Source organism: Falco rusticolus, chromosome 14 (assembly GCF_015220075.1).
Source record: "Falco rusticolus isolate bFalRus1 chromosome 14, bFalRus1.pri, whole genome shotgun sequence".
NCBI classification, from domain to species: Eukaryota; Metazoa; Chordata; class Aves; order Falconiformes; family Falconidae; genus Falco; species Falco rusticolus.
The window spans coordinates 4,057,514-4,082,417 of NC_051200.1; the positions used below are offsets into that span (position 1 = coordinate 4,057,514).

At 44.9% G+C, this 24,904-nt stretch overlaps 2 protein-coding genes across 3 annotated transcripts in view; both read left to right on the forward strand.

Annotated features, from left to right (window-relative positions):
• Nucleotides 1-12,958, forward strand: part of DCX (doublecortin) — an 85,280-nt gene extending 72,322 nt beyond the window's left edge. For both annotated transcript variants that reach the window (XM_037408330.1, XM_037408331.1), the window contains exon 7: nt 1,001-12,958. In XM_037408330.1, coding sequence (XP_037264227.1) covers nt 1,001-1,057 — 57 coding nt within the window. In that variant the 3' untranslated portion in view covers nt 1,058-12,958. The remainder of the gene's footprint in view (nt 1-1,000) is intronic.
• Nucleotides 12,959-24,371: 11,413 nt separating this feature from the next.
• CAPN6 (calpain 6) overlaps nt 24,372-24,904 on the forward strand; it is a 66,764-nt gene continuing 66,231 nt past the window's right edge. The window contains exon 1 of the mRNA XM_037407994.1: nt 24,372-24,432. The gene's annotated coding sequence lies outside the window, so the exon portion shown is untranslated. The remainder of the gene's footprint in view (nt 24,433-24,904) is intronic.

Below are 24,904 nucleotides of genomic sequence, written 5' to 3' on the forward strand. Positions count from 1 at the left end.
AATGTTTTATGTATGTTTTCAGCTGGCTGATTTATGACCTTTCTGGAGAAGCCCCTAGAACATTGGTAATAGATGGTGACTGCTGAGGGCAAAGCCAATCCATCTATGAGTTTCTCCGATAATTTAAGCCAATCAGCAAATGTGAATGGAGTATTTTAGGTTACCAGAATATTCATGCATCATTGTCTTTCTCCCAGAAGCAATTTCCTGCTTATGATGAAATCAACTTTTTTTCTCCCTAAAGCTCAAATGAGAAATGCTTCGGCTGAGTTCACCAGAAAGTCCTGTATTACCTCTTCTCAGACCAAGGCTGCTGTGAATTTCCTTTCTGTGTAGTTGGGCTTTTCTGCATTTTGCTCACAGTTATTACCTGTGTGTGCATCAGAGTTCAAAAAGGTCCAAGGAGAGCTTTAGCCCTTGAACCAGTTTGTGTACCTAGTTCCACACAAAACTCTAAGGAAGTGGATTAAGATGGTTACTCCAGGAAAGCTTTACATTCAGTATTGGATCCAAATAATAAACTTGGGATTATTTTCTTAACTTTTCTAATCAACCAGAAGAGACTTAAAATAAAAAATAAGTCATGGAACATGTGATTTTCCTAGAGGTTTGTCCTAAGGGTATCTGTCAAATCAAGGTAAGACTGTAATGGACTTAGGTTCAAAGAGCCTGTTTAAGGAAGAGTCCTGCTCTTTCATGCATGTGCTGTAATGGACACATCGATCCAGAAGCAATAAAAAAAATACTTTCAAACGTACCACTGAACAGTCATGTTTCTTCTGGTACAAAGATTCTCTTGCTCCACTGTGCAAGTAACCTACCTTGATTTTAGCTTTAAACTGCCTGGACAACTGGTCAGCCCATCCAGTAACCAGTGCATGAGTCTTCTACCCCGTCCCTATGAACTGCACAGAGCTGGGCCATTTGACTGGTTCCTTACACATGACCAAAGCTGGAAACTGATTGTGTGAGTTAACATTTTTCTTCTTTCTTCCTACAGGACTTGTATCTGCCTCTGTCTTTGGATGACTCTGATTCCCTTGGAGATTCCATGTAAAGCGACACACAGCTAAATGTCCATATTGCAAGCTATGTTTAAGATACAGTAGAGTACTTCTGCCAGAATAAGCAGATAGGTGACTGGTGCTTTCAAATCAAAGGACACACAGTTATATGTCATTTTTTTTCTGTGATTTATCCTCTGTGCCACAAATAAACACCTACCAGTCTATAGAGATAGAGGGATACCATTCTTCTAAGTTATAGGGATGCAAAATGGACATTGCGAGACATTTGGGGCCAATAAGCCAATGATCCTGTGCATTTCCCATTTTCTTCTATTATTTCTTCTGCTGCGACTCTGTAATTTTCCCAGTGATAGTAAAGTAGCTCCCCTGGAAGTGTGCAAAAGGATCGCTTGCTGACCAATTTGCAAGCTCAAGTAGAGCAAATTATATTCTCCACCTGTCCAAACTGCCAACGTTTGCCAGCTCACCTGCTCCTCATTTGCAGCCCTGATTTTAGCACTCGCATACTAACTAGTACTGGTTTTATTGTTGGCAGGAAGGGAAATGACTTACTAGTTTGATGTTTAATATGCCAGCAGAAGCTTGGATGAGATTAGGAATAACCATCTAAGGTGCTAAGTAAGGTTAGTATAATAGTGATTCAAATATTGAGATTTTTATGTTTTTTAATGATTAAGCAAAAAAAAAATCTAAGTCAGCTGAGTTATCTGGAGTAGAACACCTTTCACATATGATCCAAAGATACTACTAGCTGGTAAGAAATTTTTGTACCTACCCTATGGTATCTCTCTATCTCTGTTTGTAACAGTAATGCCTTGTGAACAGCCAACACTGAAAACACTGTGAAAATTTGTTTTCAGGTTTGACACCCTATAGGTCACTTTTTATAGCAAAAAAATCAATACACTTTTTATAAAGGAAAACCTTGTATCTGTGTTTTGGGAGTAAGGATTCAAGCTCCTTCTTTTTTATAAAAGCTGGTAATTTTCTTTTGTTTAAAAAACACATTCAGAAAAATGTACAAAAAAAACCAACCAACAACTGCAGAAGAGTAATAACAACAACTCAGTTTAGAAATCTTGTCATCACTGCCAACATAGACACTTGTAGGGGGGAAAAAAAAGGTCAATTCAAAATATTGAATGTTTTGATAGTTTTTGTAATGTTTAAGACTACATATTTGTTTTTTTACACTTCAGTATTCCTAACTATGGCCAGATTCTCTACTTATATAACAAATGGAATTTTGTGGTGTTCAAAACCCCATATTTTACGAAACTCTTCTATCTGACAAGAACAAACTTACTGTACTTAGAGAAACCTTTTGCTTTTATTAATCAGTAATGACTCCTACAGAATGCAAAGTTCATCTATTCACGCAGGGCTGGTGGTTTTTACTACGCCGAAGCTTTGTCATAGGCTAGCTGGCATTGCCTCCCTTTCTCATGGAATAAGCTTTTGATGAAAGTGATTATTACAGAACTTTACCTAAATGAAATCTGTGCAATCAAATCTTTCTTTGTTGCTCTATTTGCCTTTTTTTTTCCAACATGCACACCTATTCCCCATTGCCTTGCAACCCCTTGTGATTAGAATGAATTATACCATTGTGATGTTTGATGTTACATGAATGCTGGGTTGTTCCCAAAGCCACTCCACATTTTGTTTGCTTGCATTGCTGGTATGAAACAATCTGTGCAGGCTGCATCTTTAGAGGTTCGTGTGATGATACGTATAATGCAACTTAAAAAAAAAAAAAAAGATATTTATCTGAGAGAGGCCAGGATTGGGAATTATCAAGGGGTCAGAGTTATCATGCACCAAATTTGCACCCAGTAGTCTTAGTGCATGATCATTTACACCCAGAGTTTTGCACAAAATATAATTTGTTCCCACAAGTAACTTCATTTAATTGAGTAACTCTCTGGCTGTGTGACTGCCAAATGATCATTTCACCTACTGTATCCTGGTTTTAGTTCAAAGACTAAGGGCTCATGTTGAAGGTTTGTGGGGAGAAGGATGGTAGGGTAGACAAAGCATAGGTGCAGTAGTCAGGACACCTTCATTCAGCCCTTGGCATTGCTAAACTTAGTGTCTGAACGGGAGCAGGTCTCTTAGTAACCCTGTGCCTCAATCTGTCTATCTGTCCCTGCAGGGACAATACTGTTCTACCTCACTGGGGGTTGTGAGGCCAAATGTTGGTTGACATTCGTAAAGTGCTTTCAGATCCTCTAACAGAAGGTGCTGAAGTATTCTGGGTGCAGATTTGGTTATGGGTGCTAATTTTTGGCTGTTTAATCCTGTGGGTGCTACTGTAGACACTGGTCATGAGCAAATACGACTTTTTAAGCATAATGATGTCAAAGGCCATGCTTATGCTAACAATATTATCCATTGGAGCCTTTGTATTAGTAAAAGCTGTAGTGGGATGGATAATTTGACGTGCTTTTACCCTCTGTTCTGTTGGTGGCAATCTCAGAGTCCCTCCCCAAGTTTCTGCCTTTCCAGGGACCCTGACCCTGGAATGTCAGGTAGTCATGGCCCTGCCTGTTGGAGATGATGGACTTGGACTCCAGTCAAAGGTGTTGTCACTTCAGTGACAGGCGGTTCCTGTCATAGTCAGGGTTAGCATGTCCTACCACCTTTCCTCTGAATCTGCTAAACCAAGAGACCAGCCATGGAATCACATCTAGGTCCTCTTGCTATTCAGTACGGGACACTCACCACAGATCCACCAGGAAAACCTAAATTTTTTGCTATCCATAAGCAGACTGAACTGCTAGAGCTGATGGTGGTAGGAAAGGAGTCTTAGACGTGCTTTTATCTAGTATCCATCAGTTTGGTTTGTATAAGATGAAGCAGGATCCCAAGGGGTGGATGAACCTTTGGAGAGATGGTTGTTGAGGTAGCTGTTGAGAAGTGGTTCCTCTCCTTCCTGCCACAAGTAGTGTTTGGTTATTTGAAGATGCTTTTCCTGGTGGAGCATGCTAAGGAATCACTGAGGCCTTCCTCCTCAGCTGCACCTAGTGACAGAGCTAAAACCTGATCCTGCAAGTGCTCCCTTGGGAGTGGAATTTTGATTGCATGAGGATCATTCTGGAGTGGGGCTGAGCCCAACAATTCCTTCAGGGGATTAGGGGGACCTTCAAAAGGCCTAAAAGAGGAAAAATAAAAAAGTTCAGTGGGAAAAATAGCCATTCAAAGCAGTAGAAACCACAAAGAAAATGGTATGAGGTCAAACTCCCAAGTTTTAGAAAGCTGCTTTCTAGGTAGAAATGCCTGGGCAGTAGAAGTCAGTGAGCATTTCAGCTGTAACATATAGTCTGTATTAATGCCAATATTGCATGAGTTCTTGTACAGAAATGCATGTGGAATGTTACCTACATTCAAAACTAGTTATCTTTGGCTTTGTAGGATCCCTAATATAGATTTGAACACAAAGAAAACAATGCACAGGCATCGTACCTTAGTCATTTAAATGTAAGGTCAGCCCTGATTCAGGAAAGAACTTAGACACGCTTAAATTCTAGCACATGCTTTACTCCTGTTGATTTTTCACGAGATATAAGCTTGGGTTTGGTCAGAAAGCTTTCCTGAACTGGAACAAATTAGTAATTACTTTTAATATACTACAGTTCCAGACCCCATGAAATTCTGGAGCAGATGATATTAATTCCACTATATACTCCAGAGTTTACCTTTTATATTTTTTTCTACTTTTACAAGCACATAAAACTCCACAGGATATGAGGATTTGCCATATTAATTCTGCTATAAAAACCCTGTCTAATTTGCCTCATGAGGCTACCTTTAGTGCTTTCAGAGACTAATTGAATCACTGACTGTATTGTTTTAAGACGATACAGTATTTAAAAACAAATTGGAAAGACTCTTGTCGTAGGGCTTTGTTTCTTCAAAATCTGCCTTTATTCAGTAGCCAGTATGTTTTAGCAAATTTGCATATACAGTAAAAATACCTGTTTCAGACACACAATCACTAGGAAGCAATTAAGAGCAATCCTGCAAGCATAGACTGATGTACTTCGTATTCATACATTCCAGGGATGGTCTTGACTGCAGAAGATCAGGACAATGCAGCAAAATCTTCACCCTTAGGATTTTTTGTCACTTGTAAAGCATTTATAATCCTGAAGTTTCTGGGTTAAAGCCTCATCTGTAATAAGATTTGGAGCTAGTTCAGTTCCACCAGCTAAACAGCCAACCAAGACTCTACACCTTGAAGTAATTTTGAAAGAGTTTGGTAATGGGATTTTACCTTGGTCCGCACTGCAGCAGGTGATAGAAATAGCTTTTGCCTACCATTGTCTGTGTTTCCTATATCTGCACATTATTTACAATTTTCTCAGGAGCTAGAAACACTAATTGTGTTATTTTCATAGACAACAGAAAAATAATTCTGCTCAGAAAACAACTTCCACACCTCTCTTTCATATTCAGCTTACATACATACATGCATGCAGAAAATTGCACACACGGTCTAGCTGTTATTTCTCTCTCATTTGCTTGAAAGTACTTTTGAAGGGGAAAAAAGGGAGGGAGGACCAAAAATTGTGGCAAACAGCAAAACAATGTTACACTCAGGCATTTTTAATGGAAAATAATGGCATTAAAGTGTTAGTTTCTCCTTATGCATACGGATACTGATGAGACTTTCTCGATGCCTTGTTTGCTTTTGCATGCCTTTGAGGTCAGTGCTGGTCTTCTTGCTGCTTCGCAGAACTCCTTGTGAAATTGCTCTGTAACACCATGCTAAATCCCTACAAGGATGCTGTTCCAGCGACAGCCATCCCTGGAAGTTGCATCCTCCCTGCAGGGGCATGGTATGGACTTTACAGTATGACACCTCTTTATTGCAGTGACAGCACATGACTGTCTTTTGTCATTGACTTCAGTGGTACCCCGCGTTCATTCAAGGCAATCGGAGAGTTGTCTTTTACTATGGTAGAGGCAGAATCATTTTGAGAGAAAGGAAGAAAAAATAGCCAAGTAAAGTAGGTATAAAATTAGTCCAGAAAGTGTCTCCTCAAGCTAAGACAATCCACAACCAGAGAAAAGCTATATAGAGGTGTGTTTACCACACACAAGGTGCTGATCCTGACCAATATAGAACAAAACAGCTTCTTTTTTCTAGTGGTTAGTTAGGCTCAAAGTAATTTTTCTGGTTGCTGATGGAAGCAGGCTGGAACAGTATTTAGGACTGGTGAGGTTCTTTGTAGAAGCAAATGGATGGCACAAGATGAAGATCTCTTTCTGTCTATCTAGATGGAGAGTGAGGTCAGTCCATCCAACGGGATTAGTGCTTTACACAGGATACCTAGAAGACATCCAGCTGAAACACCACCTTGGTGTAATGAGACCAAGAAAGTTAAGACTTTAAGTGCCTTCCAGCATGCTTTGGGCTTCAGAAGCGGGACTATGCATGTCCCCAACAAGGCCTAGGTAAAAGTGGCCTTGACATAAGGGGGCAGGACAGGCTTTGATTCTTGAGATATTCAGCCCATCCAGCATTTATTCAAGCAGCTCTTGAAAATTACTGTCTCCAAAATCACAGATTTCTTCTGGCTGATGCCTCTGTCCCATCTGTGTGAATCTGAGCAGGCCTCTCCATGGTATCTCAGGAAATGTTAAAGCTGAGTTTTGTGGCTCGCAGTGCAGCAGCTCCTCACTGAGTGTAGATGAATTGGGCTGGGTTCTGCTGCACTGGTTATAGATACTGTTATTCAGATATTCTTCACCCTCCTTTTTTGCTCCTGGCTTGAGGTCTGGTGTCTTTCGTTTTGGATGCCTCCAGGTGAAAGGCTGGGGTCAGCCATGCGTACAGACCCCTGGTAATGTTTTGTTTTGTTTCCTCTGGAACAGATCTAGTCATTTGATGTTTGTCTGAAGGTCTGGGGCCAACCTGACAAAATGTTCAGCAATTTGTGAGTGAGTGGATGGAAAGGCTTTTTTTCAGCAATGCCATTGCATAGCTGCTCTGACGGAATCCTGGTTGCAGGGTAGGGCACGAGTACTATGTCTGCAGGTAAAAATGTGGAGCTGTGGGGTCACAGACCACTGTCCATCCCTTAGGACACTGTTTAGAGAAAGTTAAAAACGCTGACAACCCATGAGCTTCTGAGAATCAAGCCTGGTGGATTCAGCAGTGGGGTTTCAGAGCCACTGGGATTTCAGAGCTATCGGTCTTTGGCATAACTGTGGACAGATCAGTTCTCCTTGTGCCATGGTGTCCCAACGCATGAAGAGCTGCTCACAATACTCACCTCCATCTGTAAGGTGCATTGACATAAGTTGATACATATGGAAGAGCTCGCTCTTGAGATTTATTCATTAGTTAGCAAAGTCTGAAAACCGTATAGAAGCAAACTTTGGTCCGTTGTCTTTGGCAAGTCTTTTCAGGAACTCTGGCTCTCTCAAAACTATGCTGTAAAAATGCTTCATTATTTTATTGATGGTGAAAGACAGACATCATTTTTAGTTCTCCCCAGATCCATGGAGGAGCCAGCAACACCCCTGAGTGCAGGGCCGTATCCACACGCAGCAATCCAATCCTCTCACCTGGAGCTGCCACCTCTGGCCTGAATACAGACCCCTGCCGCCCCTTTTTTTGTTCCATGTCCATGTACATATCAGGGGCAATTCATGTTGCCATTCAGACTCTGGGTCTTGTATTTGTAAATGGTGAGTAAGCCTAACTGTTTCAGTGGCCTTCTACTAAGGAAACAGTGGGCCTGTTGTTGAAACCTTTCTTGTTTAGAAAGTGTTGGTGGCCAGGTGGCTGCATGGGAAGGAGCTGCCTTTCAGTTTCATTGCTTAATGCACTTAGTTGAACTAACCTGTTCTGGCTTTTGCTCTGTACTTCAATGAACTCGGGACTCTGGAGTCCATTTAGAGTGTCCCTAGGTCTGACAGTTTATCACTCAAACAACTGAAGAAGAAGGATGCCCAAAGGGAACTAACAAATCTTTGCAGTAATTAGAGTCTGTTAGCTGAAAAAAGAAAGTTGGCATCATTAGAGAAGGACGCCATGATGGCCAGTGTCATGGGAAACAAAGAAAAAAGACTTTTTTCTAAGAGGGATAGTAGGGGGCATTTGTTAGGAGATATTTACTGAGTGATGAAAAGAGCTTGGCCTTCACAGAAAATCAAATGGAAGGGAAAGCATGAGGCAGAGCACTGGAAATGTCAGTGCCATTGATGTGTGGGAATAATAAAAGACAAAAGCCAAGAAATTCCAGGGACAGACAAAAGGGAGAGGCTGGGGCTAGCTGAGGATCTACAGCTTGGTTCTGGACAGAAAAGCAGCAGGGGTTCTGGTGGCACGCTGAGAGAGTTATTGCCCCCGCAGGTATCTAAGCCAGGATGCCAGCTATCTGCCACAACAGGGTATGTCCCACTCCCAATGGCAGAAATAAGGTCACACTTGGCCTCAGGCAGGAGAACTTGGTTTGAAGTTACTCCCCTGCTCCTGTTTTACTCTCCTGCCACCATGTGTCATCCTTAAAGGGGGATGGGAAGATCCAGTCCTTTGCTGAATGACAGCACCTACCTGCAGTTTGGTTTTATTTTTATTCCTCCCTATCAGATCAGAAATAGAAATTCATCAGCATGCCCTGCCTTGGAGAAGGACAGGCCTGGCACACTGGGGAATTGCAAGATGTGCAAGAGAATAATGAGGGCACCTCTGAACCTCCCATGCCTTCCCACAGAGCTCAGCAAACTCCGGAAAAAGTAGCAACCCACTTGCACCAGGGTGGGTGAAAAGCCAAGGTGCTCCTGGAGGAGGTTACCTTCATTTGCTGTGCAGGCAGATGATGATCTTGCCCATGAAATGCCTAGCCACATCTGTGAGAGCTGCTGCATTCAATAAATCAATGGGAAGTCCATGCTGAACAAGGGGATCTGTGTTTAACACCGGTTTTCTTATGAGATCTTTTTTCTAAAGTCAGTTGAGTTACAAGCTTGTGAATTTAATCCTAAAAGGCAGAACAACTCATTTATCCAAACACATTTTTTGCTGTTTAGTCTCAGATATATTTTGGTTTTTTTGCATAAAGATTGCACCCCTTTGTTTCTATAGATCCTCAGACACTCATGTTATATTGAGTGTGAAACCTAATACACCTAATTTTCTGCTGCTTTAAACAGGCAGAAGCTCCTCTGTAATTAAGGGAGCTGAATCCATTTGGTCCAAGGTTGGTCTCCTATTTCAAAGACTGATTACTGTCAATAATTCTTGTGTGATGAATTACTTAAGTGCAGATTCAGTTTCCTGGGTGACAGCTGCAGACTTTGCAGAGAAAACCTCATTGACCCCAGCTATAAAGTGACCTCTTGTATGAACCTCTAATAGCAAGTTATATGTGGGAGATATTTTGTATAGTTTTGTCATAATGATAAAACTGAAATAGTTTTCTTGGTTGATATATCTTAAAACTTTAGAAATTAAAATTAAACAAGGAACCTTAGCAAATCAGGGCCTTCTCTATATTTTCTGGTTCTAAAGAGTGTTGGCTTAATCTCACTTTACTCTCACTCAGTCTACCAATAGACATGCCCTGAGCCCAGCAGGTTTATTTGAACTAGAAATAACATTTCTATTACTTCCAGTATTTTTCTACTCTAGTCCCAGCTAGTACCAAGCAGAATAGAGATTTATAGTTGGCTAGGTTGTTAAGGAAAAATATTACCAAATGTCTCTGAACGTAAAAAGGAAGGTTCAGTTCACTTTAGGTGACTCATCTAACCTCAAGGCTGCTTTTGATTTTTATTCAAGCTGGTTCTTCCATCTCTATTTGCAACAGTTATATATAGGAAATGGAGATTAATTTGAGTCACATTTGAACAGCGGGGTTGTTGCAGAGCCAAGTGATTCACCTGGCACGTGCAGTCGGAGTGAAACACGTTGGTGGCACCTGGTCAGGGTGGACCTGGACCAAACCCTGGTTCTGAACCCCCAAGTACTGAGAAACCCACGTGCAGGGTCAAACGGAGGAAATGTCTGTAATGCACCAAATGGACCCTGAGCTGGGGTCCAAGCCCAGTTCTTGAAATGAAGACTTTTACCTTTAGAGAATCCCTGTGAAACATTTAGTGGGGGTTTTTTGTTGTGGTTTGGTTTGGGTGTTTGTGTTTGGGGTGGGGTTTTTTGGTTCTTTTTTAAATTCCAGCATGGCTGCTTTTCCCCATCTGCTTCCAACCATTGCACAGCAGATATGGATGGGTTTTAAATTCACTTCCCTTTGCAGGTAGCAGTTGAAATGTAGTGATATTCTGTCTCCCTCTCATGCTGACCACACAGTCGCTGAGGGGCTGCAGAGCACACAGCTTCCCCCCACCCCCTTTACAGCAGAAGAGCTTCTTCCAGATTTAGTGTGATGTCTAATGATGCGTCTCCTTAAAAAGAAGAATGTTTAGGGAATTAATTGCACTGCTAATTGGTGTTTATAGATAAGGTGAAGCAGAAGTATTGAATGTAAGAACAAGAAAGCCTGTGAGTTATAATTACATGCTGAATTCTGACATGTGAAATTGTTGTTCGTTTGCTTCTTATTTAAATGATATGTGATCCAAGCAGCTTTATCACTGTGGCAGTCCTAGTACAGCTGTGCTTATCAACTTAGAAGACACCCAGGCTCTTTTAGAAAGAGGAAACCTGTCTAGCCAAATCTCCTCCTATTCTCTGAAACCACAACACGTTCCCCTCCGTGATACTCTGTATTTTATGACACTGTCTAGTCTAGAAGCACAGGAAAGGAGTATCAGCTTGCTGACTTTGCTGTTACTAGCCTTTGCCTATTTTCTTAATCACAAAATATAATCACAAGCTAGGGTTAGCAGCTCTCATCACATAAGCCCGAGTTCTTCACGCTGCTCTTCTCTGAAGAGCATGAACTGCCTTCACTCACGGCTCTGCGCGCTGCTGCTCTCTGAGCCGCAAGCCTGCCGACAAGTTGTGTTGAGGGAGGGAGATATGCAGCTGAACTGGAACCTGATCATGGATTACTGTCTTAGGTCATTCATTGAGTTTGTATGATTTCGTCATTAATTACAAAGCTGCAATATAATATAACTGAGAGGCCACAATGTATTTTCTATTGTCATTCAGTGGGTGGGGATTGGAGGGGCAGCCGGGTTTAAAGTTTAGCTGGTATACTTTAAACTCTGTGTACATAACCTTGGAGGACATGTGGGTGGTAAGGGTTCAGTTATGTTGTTGGGACTGGTAAATTTCAGTTTGTTTTTGTTTAAATAATAAGGTATTTAATTAATGACATTGTACAAAGAGCTATTAATTTAAATGGTGCTTTTGTTCTCCTAGAACGTATCTATCTAACCTTTCTTTTTGGCAAGCCTGCAGCAATGCTAATCATATCGACTTTTGTACCTTGGGGGAGTGCATGGAAGGGGAGGGGAAATGCTTTTCTCTTCAGACAAATAATGTTGCCCATAGTTAACTTTCTGCTTGACTATATACCTTGAGTTCCCTTTACACTGAATTTTCATGTGAAGTTCTCTTAAAGGGATAGAACAAGCAGAGGTTATTCCAAAAGATCTCAACTGTATCATCTTGTAATATATTGCAGCTTTATGCCAATGATTCCTTGCTTACCTGTACACAGTCCATGCATGTTTTGAACTAATTTTGCATTCTCCATTTGTGGTGAGTTACTTAGCATTTTAACCACCTTTTGTGCCATTCAACTTGTACAGAAAACATTTTTATTGACGTTTTAAAGGGAGGGGGAAGAAAAGAAGAAAACCCCCCTTCTGCTCCCTAGTTGTAGGTAGAACTCAGTTACTTAGCAAACAGATGTAGATGAGTGGTTGTAGTGTTAGAAATGTTAGCTTGCTCGTGAACAAGCTTTTGAGAGTAAATGCATGGTCCTGTACCTCTCTCTTCTTAATTAGCCCTTCCTTTCCTCCTGGAAAGATTCTCTCTCTCTCCCTCTCTCTTCTGTCTTTTTCTCTCTCGTGGTTGTAAAGTACAGATTTGGGCATAAATAAAAGGATGCACAACGAGGTTTGAAAAGCAGTTCTCAACAGGTTCTCTCGGGGAACTTCCTTCTCACAGCGCCTTGCCTTGGCACTTTGATTAGACTCTAACTTTCAAGGTAGAACAGATGGAGATCGGTCATCTGTTGCCTCTGCTTGAACTGGGGAACAAGTTAAATCTTTGGAGGTTTGCGTCACTGGTAAACGATGAGATCTTGCTGATCTGTTGCAGCTGAGGCATGTGGCATGTGGTATATTGGCCGTGGCTTCCACACCTGGTTGCTCTAATGGGACTAGTCCCGCGGCCCCTGATTTGCGGAGTTTGCACACACTTTTTGATTTTCCTGGATACACAGCAGAAGGGGGTGGGGGATGGTATATAGGAATAGGTTGTTAGGGGTTCTGTAGACAACTCCTTCTCTACACTCCCAAGCTCTGAGCTGAGCACGCAGGGCTTATTGTGTATTAGCTGTGGTTCTGTTGGCAATGGAGGACAGAAAACAGTCAAAGTCTTGGAAGAGAGGGGGTCACTCAGGAAGATGGATTTTGTAAGAAATGGACTTAAAAAAAACCACAAAGCCCTGCCACAAACCCACAAAATGTACCTAGATCCACATATTTATCCCTCATGCCTCTTCTCCCTTAACAGAATTTCCTTTTGTTAGAAGATTTGACTTTCTAGAAAAAAATTCCATTTTTGTGAGGTGTTGTGAACTGTTTTTACTACTTGTAATAACCATCCCAGGTCTGAGTATTCTTGTAATGCAATGCCATGCAGCAGAGAACCTGTCCACTTTATAGCTTTGCTCTCAATATTTGTTACTCATTGTTTTCTCATCTAAATGTACATTTGCAAGATGTGTGTAATGTCATTTTCAAAAAATAAAATTTGGTTTCAATATTTAGGCTGATAAAAACCTTTCTGATGCTTTTATTTGGCAAGTGTGTGTTGACTGTAACTTGTGAATTGTAGCGGTACTCATTTATTTTGATTAATCAGCTTTCCCAAATCAGTCCCATTTGTACAAATGCAGAAGAAAGACCGGGGAGGAAATTTTATGGCCCTGAATTAATTAAGACTCGCATCTGCCTGACTGAAGCAGCCCAACCTGTATCAAACCCATCCTTTTGACTAAAGGGGTGGGCTCAGTGTGGGTCCCACTGTAGGAGATACGAGGCAGGTAAGGGCAGCTTGTTCCCTGTGCGCAGCACTTCAGTCAAACCCGTGGATTCAAAACAGCAGAACGTGGCCCCCATCTGAACTCTGCCTTGGCATCCAGGGTCTGGGCAAGGCCCATACGGTCTCACATTAGCTTTGGGAAGTTTGGTGAGACTCGAGAAGAGGCTGTGTTTGTCCTGCTTTCCCACACAGGCCTGAAAAAGGTCCAAGTTCTTTCACAGCTACCCTGTCAGAACCGCAGCAAAGACAATAACATTCTTCCTCGTAAGCCCTGAAAAATGTTAATAAGGCTTAGACCTCCACATTTAATTATATAGTTCAAGCCACTTTGCTGTTTGTTTCTGCTTCACATCTGCAGAATTAAAAAGCGAGCATGGTGACTCAGCTCTGGCTGTCCCTGCTGTAGACTGGGCTGCTGTGAAAGAGCTCAGATTCTTCCCAATGTTTCATGCTTGGATGGAGCCCTTTATCCTTTTTTGCCTGTGGTCACCACACATCAGCCCAGAGAGGGCTGTGCTCTTTGCCCTCTAGATCCAGAGGAGATGCTGTGCCAACTGGCAAACGGCATCGGGGCTACCAACACATTGCCCCACTTGGTCAATTACTGGCATCATTTGTGATTATCGTGCCATGCTTGGACAAGCCAGCAGCAGCACATACAGTACAGCTCTGTTTGCAGTGAAAGACCACACTAGCAAAACTGCAGTTCCCAGAATAAAACCAGTAAAAGAAAAACACCCTAAGAACAGCCTTTATCTGAATGTGCATGAACTGAAACTGAAGCAAATGTTATTAGAAAAGCAGAACAAGTACTTTAGAAAATACTCTGCTTGTGTCTTTATGGACCCCAAGAGCAAACAAAGCACACTGGTGTCTTTTCTAGGGGCTAGGTATTAGATGAAGTCAATAAAAAACATAAGAGGGGTAGTGCTCCTGCCCATGCAAAATGTTCTGAAAATGGAAGATTTAAAACCCTCCAGCCACTGTGTGCATCTATCACAGCTATTCCAGGGGCTCTAGAGAGTGTTAAGAAGAAACCTAGATGGTGATGGTGTAGCACCAACAACCAGCACTGCAAACCAGTGGATATGAAACTGCTCTCTTAGTATGTACCCCACTGACACACATGATATTACTCCTGATTTACAGTAATGTAAATGAAAGAAAAACTAAGTTTCCAAAGTCCAGCCTTCCTGCTACGTCAGCCCGCATCTATGCAGCTGTGTACATCAGGTATCCCTGAATATGTTGTTTCATCAGCTGAGCAAAACAGTGTTTGTTTCCAAACGATGTAGGTTCAAGTGCATCGGCCCTATGGGGTGTCAGTTGTTCAGACTGAAATAAATGTTTTGGCCTGGTTGGAAAACCTTTGTCTGGTCTCTTGACCTGATCGCCATTACTTGAGGCTCAGCCATCACTCGCTGTTCAATCTGGTTGCAATCAACAAAAACATACTTTTTGCCTGTCAGGCTTGTCAGCTGCAAATGATCCAAGTCTTCTGTGGTTGCTGGCTTTGAACTGTAGCCCAAAATATGGCAGCCAGATCTGTGTGTAATAGGACATTTACTGGGCTCTGTCAGCTTAGCTCTGTGAAATGCTGCACACGGTTGTAGCATCAACTCTATGGCTCGGGGTTTATGCAGCGATACTGAGTCTTACCTTTTCTGTAAATAAAATGCCTTTAAAAGTCAGCAAATCTAGATCATTTACATGGTTTCTCCTACAGCCTGGGCTCTGTCTCTTGTCCTCCACTGCAGCCATGTGCTCCCCCACCCCAGCCTCTCTCAGATACACCTAAACTTCAAAGGTAGGGTTTTCCATGCAAGTACCACCTCTACCATAATGCAGGCTCCGCACACCCACAAACAGATGTGACTGTCCAGACATCCACTGGAAAAACGAGTCATAGCACAGCTGGTGGGGTTTTTTTATTTAAATAAAGCACCACATTAAAAAGGTTTGATTTTACAGCCCCCAAAGTAAATTGTAAGCACTCAGCCTTGTATTTGCAATCTTGTTAATATGAGTAATGCTCACCTGGGCTCCACATGGTACATCAAACAACTGCGCTCCTTGTGACAAGTCTCTGTAAGATTATCAACTGTTGGCATGTGCATAAGGGAGCAGGAGTCATGTTTTATGGAGTATGACTTCAATCACCATATACACACCTTTGCCACTGAAAATAACAATAATCATTCACTGTTAATCTGTATTTTTTATTTACAAGTAGGTCTACCAAATGTAAAAATACCCATCAATGTTTTACATAAATCTGTTCGCCTTGAGATCCCAGAAACATTCCATTTTACAATGACTGTTACTCTGCTTCTCCCTAATCTGCATGGATTAAATGATGCAAACATTTTCGTTAGTTTATATTGCTTTCCTGGGGTTATACTGTAGGGTAGTAAGGTACTGAGTGCCCCAAACTCCACTGATGTGTCTGGGGTTGAAAAGCAGGAAGGATCTTGCAAAATATGTTTACCTTTGGACACAATAAGCAGTGATCAGGAACACAGTTACAGCAATGTACTGAAACCAGCCTGAAACCAGCGGGATCATCGGAGCCTGCAAAGCCTTCAGGGAAGCACATCTCACTCAAGGAGAAAAGGTGCTGGGTGACATCCCCTCCCCGCTCCTGTCCAAACTCCAGTGTCCAGGCCACCAGCTACGCTGGGCTTTACTAGAGTGATTTGTCATTGCGAAGAAGCATCTTCCCCCAAGGACAGAGAAGCACCTTCTCTCTCCTGCTTTGCTCAGGACAGAGCCCACCAGCCAGGACACCAGTGTGATGCAAGGTGGTGGTAAATATGAGAGCCAGTAAAAGATGCTAAATAAATCAAATCCACTTGTGCTGGAAACCCTTTTATTTTAAGCATAGGTCTTCCTACAGCTGATGCACCCAAATGACGGTTGGCAGTCAAACAGCTGTTTGGAAAAGATTTGAGTTGTTTCTTCTGACAACTGCACTCCAGCCACAATGTGTGTGTCATCTTCTAATTTAAGTGTTCAGAGTGTGCTTTCAGCACCCACATACGGTTATGGGAAATGCCATTAGGCTGGTTAAACCTCTGTTCTTCTAGTCACCGTGAGAGAGTGACAGCCAGGAAGGCAACCGGAGCTGAGGAGAAAAAGGTTCTTTCTGAAGGTCCCTGGCAAGTGTCAGTTCGGTGACACAGGCTGCCACTCACAGCAGAGAGGTTTCACAGCAGGTTTACTGCTTTTAATGGTATGTGGAGACTGAGGAGCGGTTTAGATCACTGGAAATGATGTTCAGCATCTGTGTTCAGATCTTGGTCTTCTTGAGCCCAGGGCAACAAATCATGAGTTTGACCACCTTCTGTGGTGCACCCTTTCACCATATGTCATAAAATCTTACAATTTAAAAAGTTTCTTTCAGAGGTTGTCACCACAGGCTGGCTGCTTGCTGCTCTCTAGACAACGCATCAGTCAGTGTTCATCCACCTTCTAAAGCAGAGATGTCTGAATGGATATGAGCATTCGTAACCATGAGGAGATCCTCCAGAGAGCTGCAAAAACACGTTAATGGTCTAAACATCCCAGCGGCACCACTTTAATTATATCAATGGTTTATCAGTCCCCTTAGGCTGCACTGCATCTTTAGTTGCCTTAAAAGTTCATGAAAATCTGGACGTAGAAGACATGACTAAGAGGCTGCATACGTCATACAGCGCAACATGGTGCAGAGAGCTGGGCCCAGCAGCACGGCAGCACTAGCTTGGGTCCTGAAGGCAGCACGGCTCCCTTGCAGAGCTGGCTGCTGCACTGCTGCGACCTCGGTGCCTCTGGGACACAGGGTAGGATCACTGTGACACTGCCGAGGCTCGTGGAGAGCAACCAGAAAGACCTTCTTCCCACAAGCAGTATGTTCTCCTCAGATTTTCAACTGCTGGCGGAACAGGGGAACTTGGTTGCTCTTTTTGGGGACAGGAGGGGTACAAAGATGCCATTCCCTACTGAAAAATAAGGCAGCAAAGCCAACCTAAGCTCGTATTAGCACAGTGCAGCAGCCTGACTGCAATAACCAGAAAAATTCTCACTGAAGATGCATACACAGCCAAATCTGTAATCAGCCTGTAAATTATGACTCTTGCTATATTGCCTAGAAAGGCAACCAGCATCTACAGCAGGATGCAGCAATAAAGCCTTGATTTTAAATTAACGGATTACCAGCCCGGCCTTTGGAGAACAATGCATTTGTACACCCAGGAAAGTAAATCTTTGGAAGATGCTGTTCTGTCACAAATTGTTCATGCTTTAATTAAGAAGTCTTCATCAGAGAAGAAGATAACTATGAGATACGTGAGGGGAGGAACACACTTGATCTATAATGAAATCAACTCTCAAATGAGGTCGCCCACCCACGTACTACTGTGCACATGCAGCAGGAAGATGAGCCAAATGCAGTGAGATGAGGCCAAGCTTTTGTAGCCCTGCAAATTAATAGGTTGTCCTTTGGGTGGAACGGCGAACTGAAAGGGGAGGCAGTGCAGTTACATGCTGGTGAACTTGCGAATAAGGGCAAATGTGTCCTCCTGTGCCCTCCTCGTGCCTCCTTTAAAAGGACAAATTCCTTATGCTAGTGCCTCATGACAAAGTACTGCGGAACAGGCTCCCAGGCACACATGGACAAGCGCGGCACCCCCCTCATGGCTTATTCCATTAAAGCAGAAACTAAAAACCACCTTTCTGTCCCCTTGACACAGATTTAGATACAGAAAAACAAGCCTGCCCTTAATATCCTCAAATCTTTACATCTAAATGGCTCGAGATACTCTGCTGTTGGTCAGAAAAGTAGATCAGCCATGACTTTAAAAATGTCAGGGAACAGCACTAGGAAAAGACTAATTAGACCAGTAGGCTACAACTCAGGAGAACTGGTTTCAACTCCTGATGTGGTCCCAGTTTCTGTATGACCTGGGGAGCCACCCAGGGCCACAGCCAAAACACAGGGCAGGTGCCCAAAGTGCGCTTAGAATTTCTTTGGATTCCAGGTGCCAGCAGGAAGGATAATCACTATCCAGACTATGTAAAGGAGTTTCACCTGTGTGAATAGCTGCTAAGAGTTACCAGCACCTGGAATCACCAGCACTATCAGTAGCAGAGCTGGGATCTGAAACTGCAAGAAGACAGGCCTTCATTAAAGAACAAAAAAGTCATTGTGTTGTCAAGCGTTCAAGGTAAAACCTCACGGGCTCCAGAGCAGATGCGAGCTGCAAGAGCATTTCTAGGGCAAGTGTTGTACCTGGGAAAACTAAAGCGTGCTGCCTGGGGCCTTTTGCCGGGGGCGCAGCGTGGCTCTGGAGAGGCTCAGATGAGTTCCTGCAGCAGCAGCATCCCGCAGACTGTGAGTGACGGTGCAGATGTGACCGAATCCCCTTCCACCTCCTCCTCATGTTAAACGAGGCTTTGATTTAAGCCTGTTTGAGAAGGGCACTGCTCCTTGAGGTCTCAGCTGCTCAGACGGAGAAGGGAAAACAGTTCAGCCTTGAGAGCTTTTCTCATGACCCTGAGACAGGAACGGCTTTATCCAAATCCCGCTGAGAAACAAGAGCGCTACAGGCAATGTTTTAAATATTTAATGTTTACACAACACTCAGAATACAAACGGCAATTCAAAGAGAAGGAAACCCCTGTCTTCTGCAAGCTCCTTGGGGAGTTTTCTCTTCATGTGTTTTTCAGCATGACTGATGCCTGCCTACTCGAATGGCTGACGGCAGCACATCGCGCTTGCCCTGTGCCTCAAAGAACAGGGCAGGTCCTTGCCTGCCTGCGGGAATGCCACAGCCCTCGGAGAGCACCTGCCAGGTCACTCGTGAGGAAACACCTGCCTCACTCACGGGGCCACGGAGGCACCGCGGCTGGCCCATGGCGGCAGCCGCCTGTGGAAGGGGCCACAGCGCGTCCTCAGCTCCCTGCCTGCCTGCTCACACACAACACGCCCACAGCCCAGGCCCCGGCTGCGCCGAACTCGATGCCCACACGATGAAGGGCTCTCCTGGCCCTTCACAAGGCTGGCAGCACGCAAGGCACCGCCACGCAGAGGAGGCAACTCCTCGACGGCCGCGGCCACCCACGCCGGGCGCTGCCGGCAGCAAAATGGCGGCGGGCGAGGCGGGGCCGCCTGGCGCCAGCGCCGCGCGCCCAGCGTTGGGCGAGGCCGCCACCTAGCGGCCAGCGGCGGCACCGCGCAGCCCCGCCCCGCCGTCAGCCCCGGGGCCGGGGCGCCGCGCTCCCCCCGGGCCGCCCAGCCCTCGCCGGGCCCCCGCGGCAGGGGCTGGGGCTGGGGCCGGGCCAGAGGAGCGGCGGCTGGAGGGAGCCGCCTCGCAGCCCCGGGCCTGAGCGCTCTCTGGGGCAGCAGGGAGGTAGGGAAGGGGTAGCTCTTAGGTGTAAGGGCTAGGCAGCCCTCAGAGCTGCTCAGGGTTTGCAGGGGGCAGGTGCGGGACGGCCCTACCCCCCAGCGCTGAGGGCGGCTCCGGCTGCGGTCAGGGCGCCCGGCCGCCTCCGGCCCTCGCCCCGGCTGAGGAGATGGCGCCCGCGGGGCCCTTCCCGCTCAGGGCGCCCTGCCGGCGCACACGATGGCCGCGCCTCTCCTCAGGGCCTGGCAGGGGTCTGGGGGTGCAGCCATGGCCTCGCCACAGGGCTGAGCAACCGTTCTGTTGCTGGGGCCGGGGGGAGAGCTGGGCGCTGAAGGGCAACCCGGGCCTGTTCGGGGAAGCCCTGGGGCCGTTCCCTCAGGCTGTGTCTGCTCTGCAGCCATGTTTCCCTGCTCCCCTTCAGGCCCCTCTCCCCCCTGGAGGCACGTCCCCCTGCTCCCCTTCAGTCTCCTTGCCCGGTGACCAGCCTGCCTGAAACACAGCTCTGAACACCTGCTTCAAATCTTGCACCTCCAGGGAACCTGAGAAGGCCATGCTGCCTTGTTTTTCCCTGCTTCCTTTAAGATCATTCTTGTCACCGAGTTGCAGAATTCGGCCTTTTATTTCTCAAGGTTTAGAATTTTTTTATTTTTTTTTTTAATAATTGTGGTTAGGGTAGTTGAGGGATAAATCCTACCCTGTACACTGAGGAGGCAAAAAGCTCTGACAGCTGTAGCCAGGGGTGAGGAATAGCCCCTTCTGTGCTCTCTGTTTTAAGTTTTGTCTTCCTTTTACTCCATGCGGTACAGAAGGTTCACTGCCATCGAACCATCAGTGTGGGTCTGGTCCCTTGCTCTAAGCCCTCCTGTCATTTACGCTATAGAAGTAAGTATGAAGGAAGCTATTACCAAAATCCCAAGATGCAAGGGATGAGTGATCCAGAGTCAAAATGCTGGTGTTGAGACAAATCACACCTCAGCTGGATACACAACTCTGAAAGGGTTTTTTTGGTGAACCTTGGTTAGTTTTTAGATTCTGCCTCTTGGGCTCTTTGTGCAAAACTGCTTAAATTAGAAAGAGTAGAGTAAACGTGGTATTTAAGTAGAATCACTGCTGGAAACCACCTAATGTTTTATTAACAAATTGTCCCATGAAATTAAGTGTATAATAGATGAATGTAGCTCTGGTGGGATGTGAGAACCTGACAGTGGAGTGTGTTAAGGTGGTGGGCAGGTTGCAGGCTTCTGTGGTAAATAGGCATGAGTGGGGCAAAGCCACCTAGACACCTTGCAGTAACAGCTCTTCCGACAGGCATGAGAACAGCTGTTGGAGCAAAGCAATCTGGAACCGGGCTGAACTGTGAAAGCAAAAAGTCCTTTGGTGTGAAGAAGACCCTGCTATTGCATCCTTCTTTGTGAAGGGAGCGTTTCCGTAAGAGTAGCTCTCCTGGATCAAGGTTGGGTGGGAAGAGAGGAACAACACTTGGTTGTAGATGGCAGAATGCTGCAGATACTGAATGAATAAAATGGGGTGGCTTTGGACCATAGCCTGTTCAAATCCTGCTGCTACCGCCAGCTTTGGGCGTTGTTCAGGCTTGTTACGATCTCGCTGGTGTTTGCCTTGTTTGGACCTCAGAGACAGGGCAGCCCCAGATTAGCTGAACCAGATGCAAATGGGAAATGTGCCACATTTACTGCTTGGGATCAAGGGTCAAGTTGCTCCCAAAGGAACAGTTTCTTGTCTGATCACTATGGTTTATTTATTCTAGTAGCCACAATTCATGCTGATACCCACTAGCATTCCTGTTTGGGACACCTCTTAACCACTTTAATAACTGTTTGGAAGTGCTGCCCGTTGCCTTGGTAAGCCCATATCCTGCTATCAAACCTGCTGACGGCCCCACAGGAAGGCAGAGCCAGAGGACACTGCTGGGTCAACACAGCCCCTCATGGTCTCTGTCAGTTGTGTAATAAATAAGCTGCCTGGTGGTAGCGGGGAGCTGTGTGCTCTCTGCAGCTGTGAGTGATTCCACATTGGACACAGCTGGCAAAGCCCTGATCGGGCCACGTGCTGCAGCCTGGCCTGTGCAGCCTTGGGAAGGCTAGCGTGCTGCAGCGGGGTGAGGAGTGGTGCCTGTGGCTGGGCTTGAGGGGTGTTGGAGTTGCTTGTGGATGCAGGGTTGGGCAGACGGGAAGGTGTCCCCTTGTAGGGAAGGGCATGTATTTATGGAGTTATGGGTGGGTTCTGAGCATAGGGGCAGAGCTACGTGCTGAATGTACAGACCTGTGGGAACCACTGCCTTGAGAAGGAGCAAGTTCTGTTGTTTACTTGCGCTGTGCTGTGCCCCTACACAGAGGACCAGCTCTAGGCTCTCATTTGCCTGCTGAGGGTGCCTTGCTGATGTTTGGAAAACAGCAAGCCCAGAGAAGGGGAGAGTGTGGTGGGGCACTGCTCTAGGGGTGTTAGCAGGCTGTGCAAGATAGCAATGGGGAAATTAGGGACTCCTGGAGATGCAACACAGTCACTGACGTCAACTGGCCTAGAGGAGCATGCGATGATGATACTCAGGACAACTCCAACAGGGAGGCTAAAGGCTGCTGGGAACATCCAAGGATTTCAGGTACTGTGTTGGAAGGTCAAACTGTCCACAATAAGTGAGACCTCTTTCCAGACCACGGCAGTGCATGTGAGTGTGTAGTAGTGCGTGTGTGTGTAATAGTGCATGTGAGTGTGTAGTAGTGCATGTGAGCATGTCTGTCTGAATGCTTTGTCATAGTCCTGCTGAATTACAGGTTTTTTGTGCTATGGTTCTGCAGTGAGACCAGAGCAGTCTGATTGTCCCTTGGCAGTCTCGCTGCCTATCTAAAGGAATTCCTGTTTCTGACAAGACTTCCTGCAAGAGTTCCTCCTTAGCCCAGACAAATTGCATACAATTCTTGGATTACACCACCAGATTTAATACTCATATGAAAAAGTTCATGTGGTTTTGTTCCACATTGGATCAAAGGCATGTGCTGTGAGAGCACATCTATATAAGCTGTGAAAATTTATTATCAGCTTGCAAAAAGTAGAATTTTGTTGTACTCACGTGGGATTTGTCACGTTCTTCCCTCAACTGTGCAAATGAATCGCAGTGTGCATGGTGTGTATATAGGCAGACGTCAGCTTTTTATTATGACTTAAATTCTAGTCTACTTGCTCAATCATGAATTGAAAACACATGGCTTTAGTATGTTGGGCTTTTTTACTCATTAAATGTTAAAGCTACAGTGGTGGCTTCCAGGGACTTTCTGTCTGAATTTCAGCATGCCTTGGAAAGTCGGACAAGTGCTTTATAAGAGAGCAAACAGTCCTGCGGCGAACATTGCAGTACAGAAATTTATGATATTGCTTAACACTTCATCTTCAGAGTGTATTCCGGATGTAGCTCGTCCCCTGAGACCCAAATGCCTTCAGGCAAATCGGAGACTTGCTGAATGGCAAGGTTTGAGAGAGGGAGTGGACCTATTTGTAAACTTGGACCAGTTGTGCTAAAATAAGGAGGATTAAATGGAGGAAGCAAATTGGGGGGAGTATTTAAGACTAGTGGTACAAATGAAATTTTGTAATGTGTTCTGAAATGGTGCTTGTTCAAAAATAGGACTACATTTACTAAAGTATCAATAAAACCCACATAATGGTAAAATAAAGGTATTATAATCCTCAAATGAGAAAAATTTCATGTCAGACTAGTCCAGATGTTTAGGATTTACCCAAAAGGGAATTGGGGCTGCATGGAGTACGGAATAGTTTGTTTGACAAACCCCGTTTCTTAAGAATTTATTTTTGCCCTCTTTTTTTTTTTTTTTTTTGTTTTTTGTTTTCCCCACAGCACAGATAAATGTATTGTTTTCCAAGTTCTACCCTATGTCATTACCCCTGTGAAGCGATATTATCTTCCTTTACTTGCACAGGGAGAGGGGCAAGGCAGGATGAGTGCTTGCATGAGGATGGGCAGGTTCATGGAGGATCAGAGATTAAGCTGGTTTGCAGTGGTGCAGAGCCCGGGAGCAGCTCAGCCTCCTTGGGGCTGGGGACCTCTGGAGTCTCTTCTGTGGCTCTCCCTGATATGGCTTTTTCCTCATTCAGGTTGTTTTCTCCTCTACAAGTGAAATGGGAGCAACAAAACTGGGCAGTTGTAGACTGTGAACAGTCAGGCCAGGAGAAAGTGCCCAGCAGCATGCGAGAGCCATCCCTGGGGCTGCTACAGGCTCACCGCAGTGCTCAGTCAAGGGCACAAAGCCACCCGTTGCGTTTGCCTGCATCTTCTGATCTGCGTGACCCCATCTGGCTGCAGGTCCCGCAGAAGCCATGTGTGATTCTTCCCTGCGGCCTGGCCAGGCCGTTATCGGAAGGGACGAACTGGGGCGGAGGCATTGACACTGGCTTTATGCAAGTCAGGAGCAGTGTGCAGCCTAATAAGGAATTTTATTTTTTTTTTCATGATGCACATTAATCTGCCCTGTTTTCCATACAAAAAAAAATGCCTGCAGCTCTTGCCAAACAGCCTTGCCTCATCTCCTTCTTTAAAAGTTTGTTCGTAGTTAGAGCTGCAGTCGTAGCTAACACGGTTTACCGGGAGTAAAGAAAGCTCTGCGTTTCGGGTCAGCTCGGGAGCTTTCCTGGTGTCCCTGTGACTCACCACTGGAAGGGTCATCCCGAAACACACCCCCCTGGTGATGTGATCTTGGTACAGCCCAAAGAGTCCCAGGTTGAGAAGCACAGGGGATCTTTGTTTGCAGGAGTCAGTTTGGAGTTTGATGTGCTCAGAGCAGGGACAACCCTCGGCCAGGTAAGTGCCAGAGGTAGCCTGTAAACCGCTGTTTACTTGATTTGCGCCCTTCTCACCCCGGGAAAACTCTGTATTACTACTCATGAGCCCTTCAGCCGGCACAGTGAGAAAATACTGTTGTCTACTGCAGTAATGTACATTTCTTTCATCAAGTTGCATCTCGACTGTATGCTAACTCTGAGCCAAGCACTCACTGTGAATTATTGCAAAAGCGTGGTTGCTCTCGTTTCTACTGGGATAACCAGTCTAACGCTAGTCTTCTCTCTGCAGGCATCATTTAGCAGTTACACTGAGTAAAGGGGCCAGGCTGATAAAGTGCGATTTGATCTCAGTGCTCATACAGTTCAATTCTTCACACTGTGCCTAATATTCCAAAATACTGTCAGTTCTTGCTGTGGATTCTTTCATTGTGAAATTCAAGTGGGTATTTACATTTTTTTTGCCGTTGTTGTTGTGAAGGAGAGATTTTTAT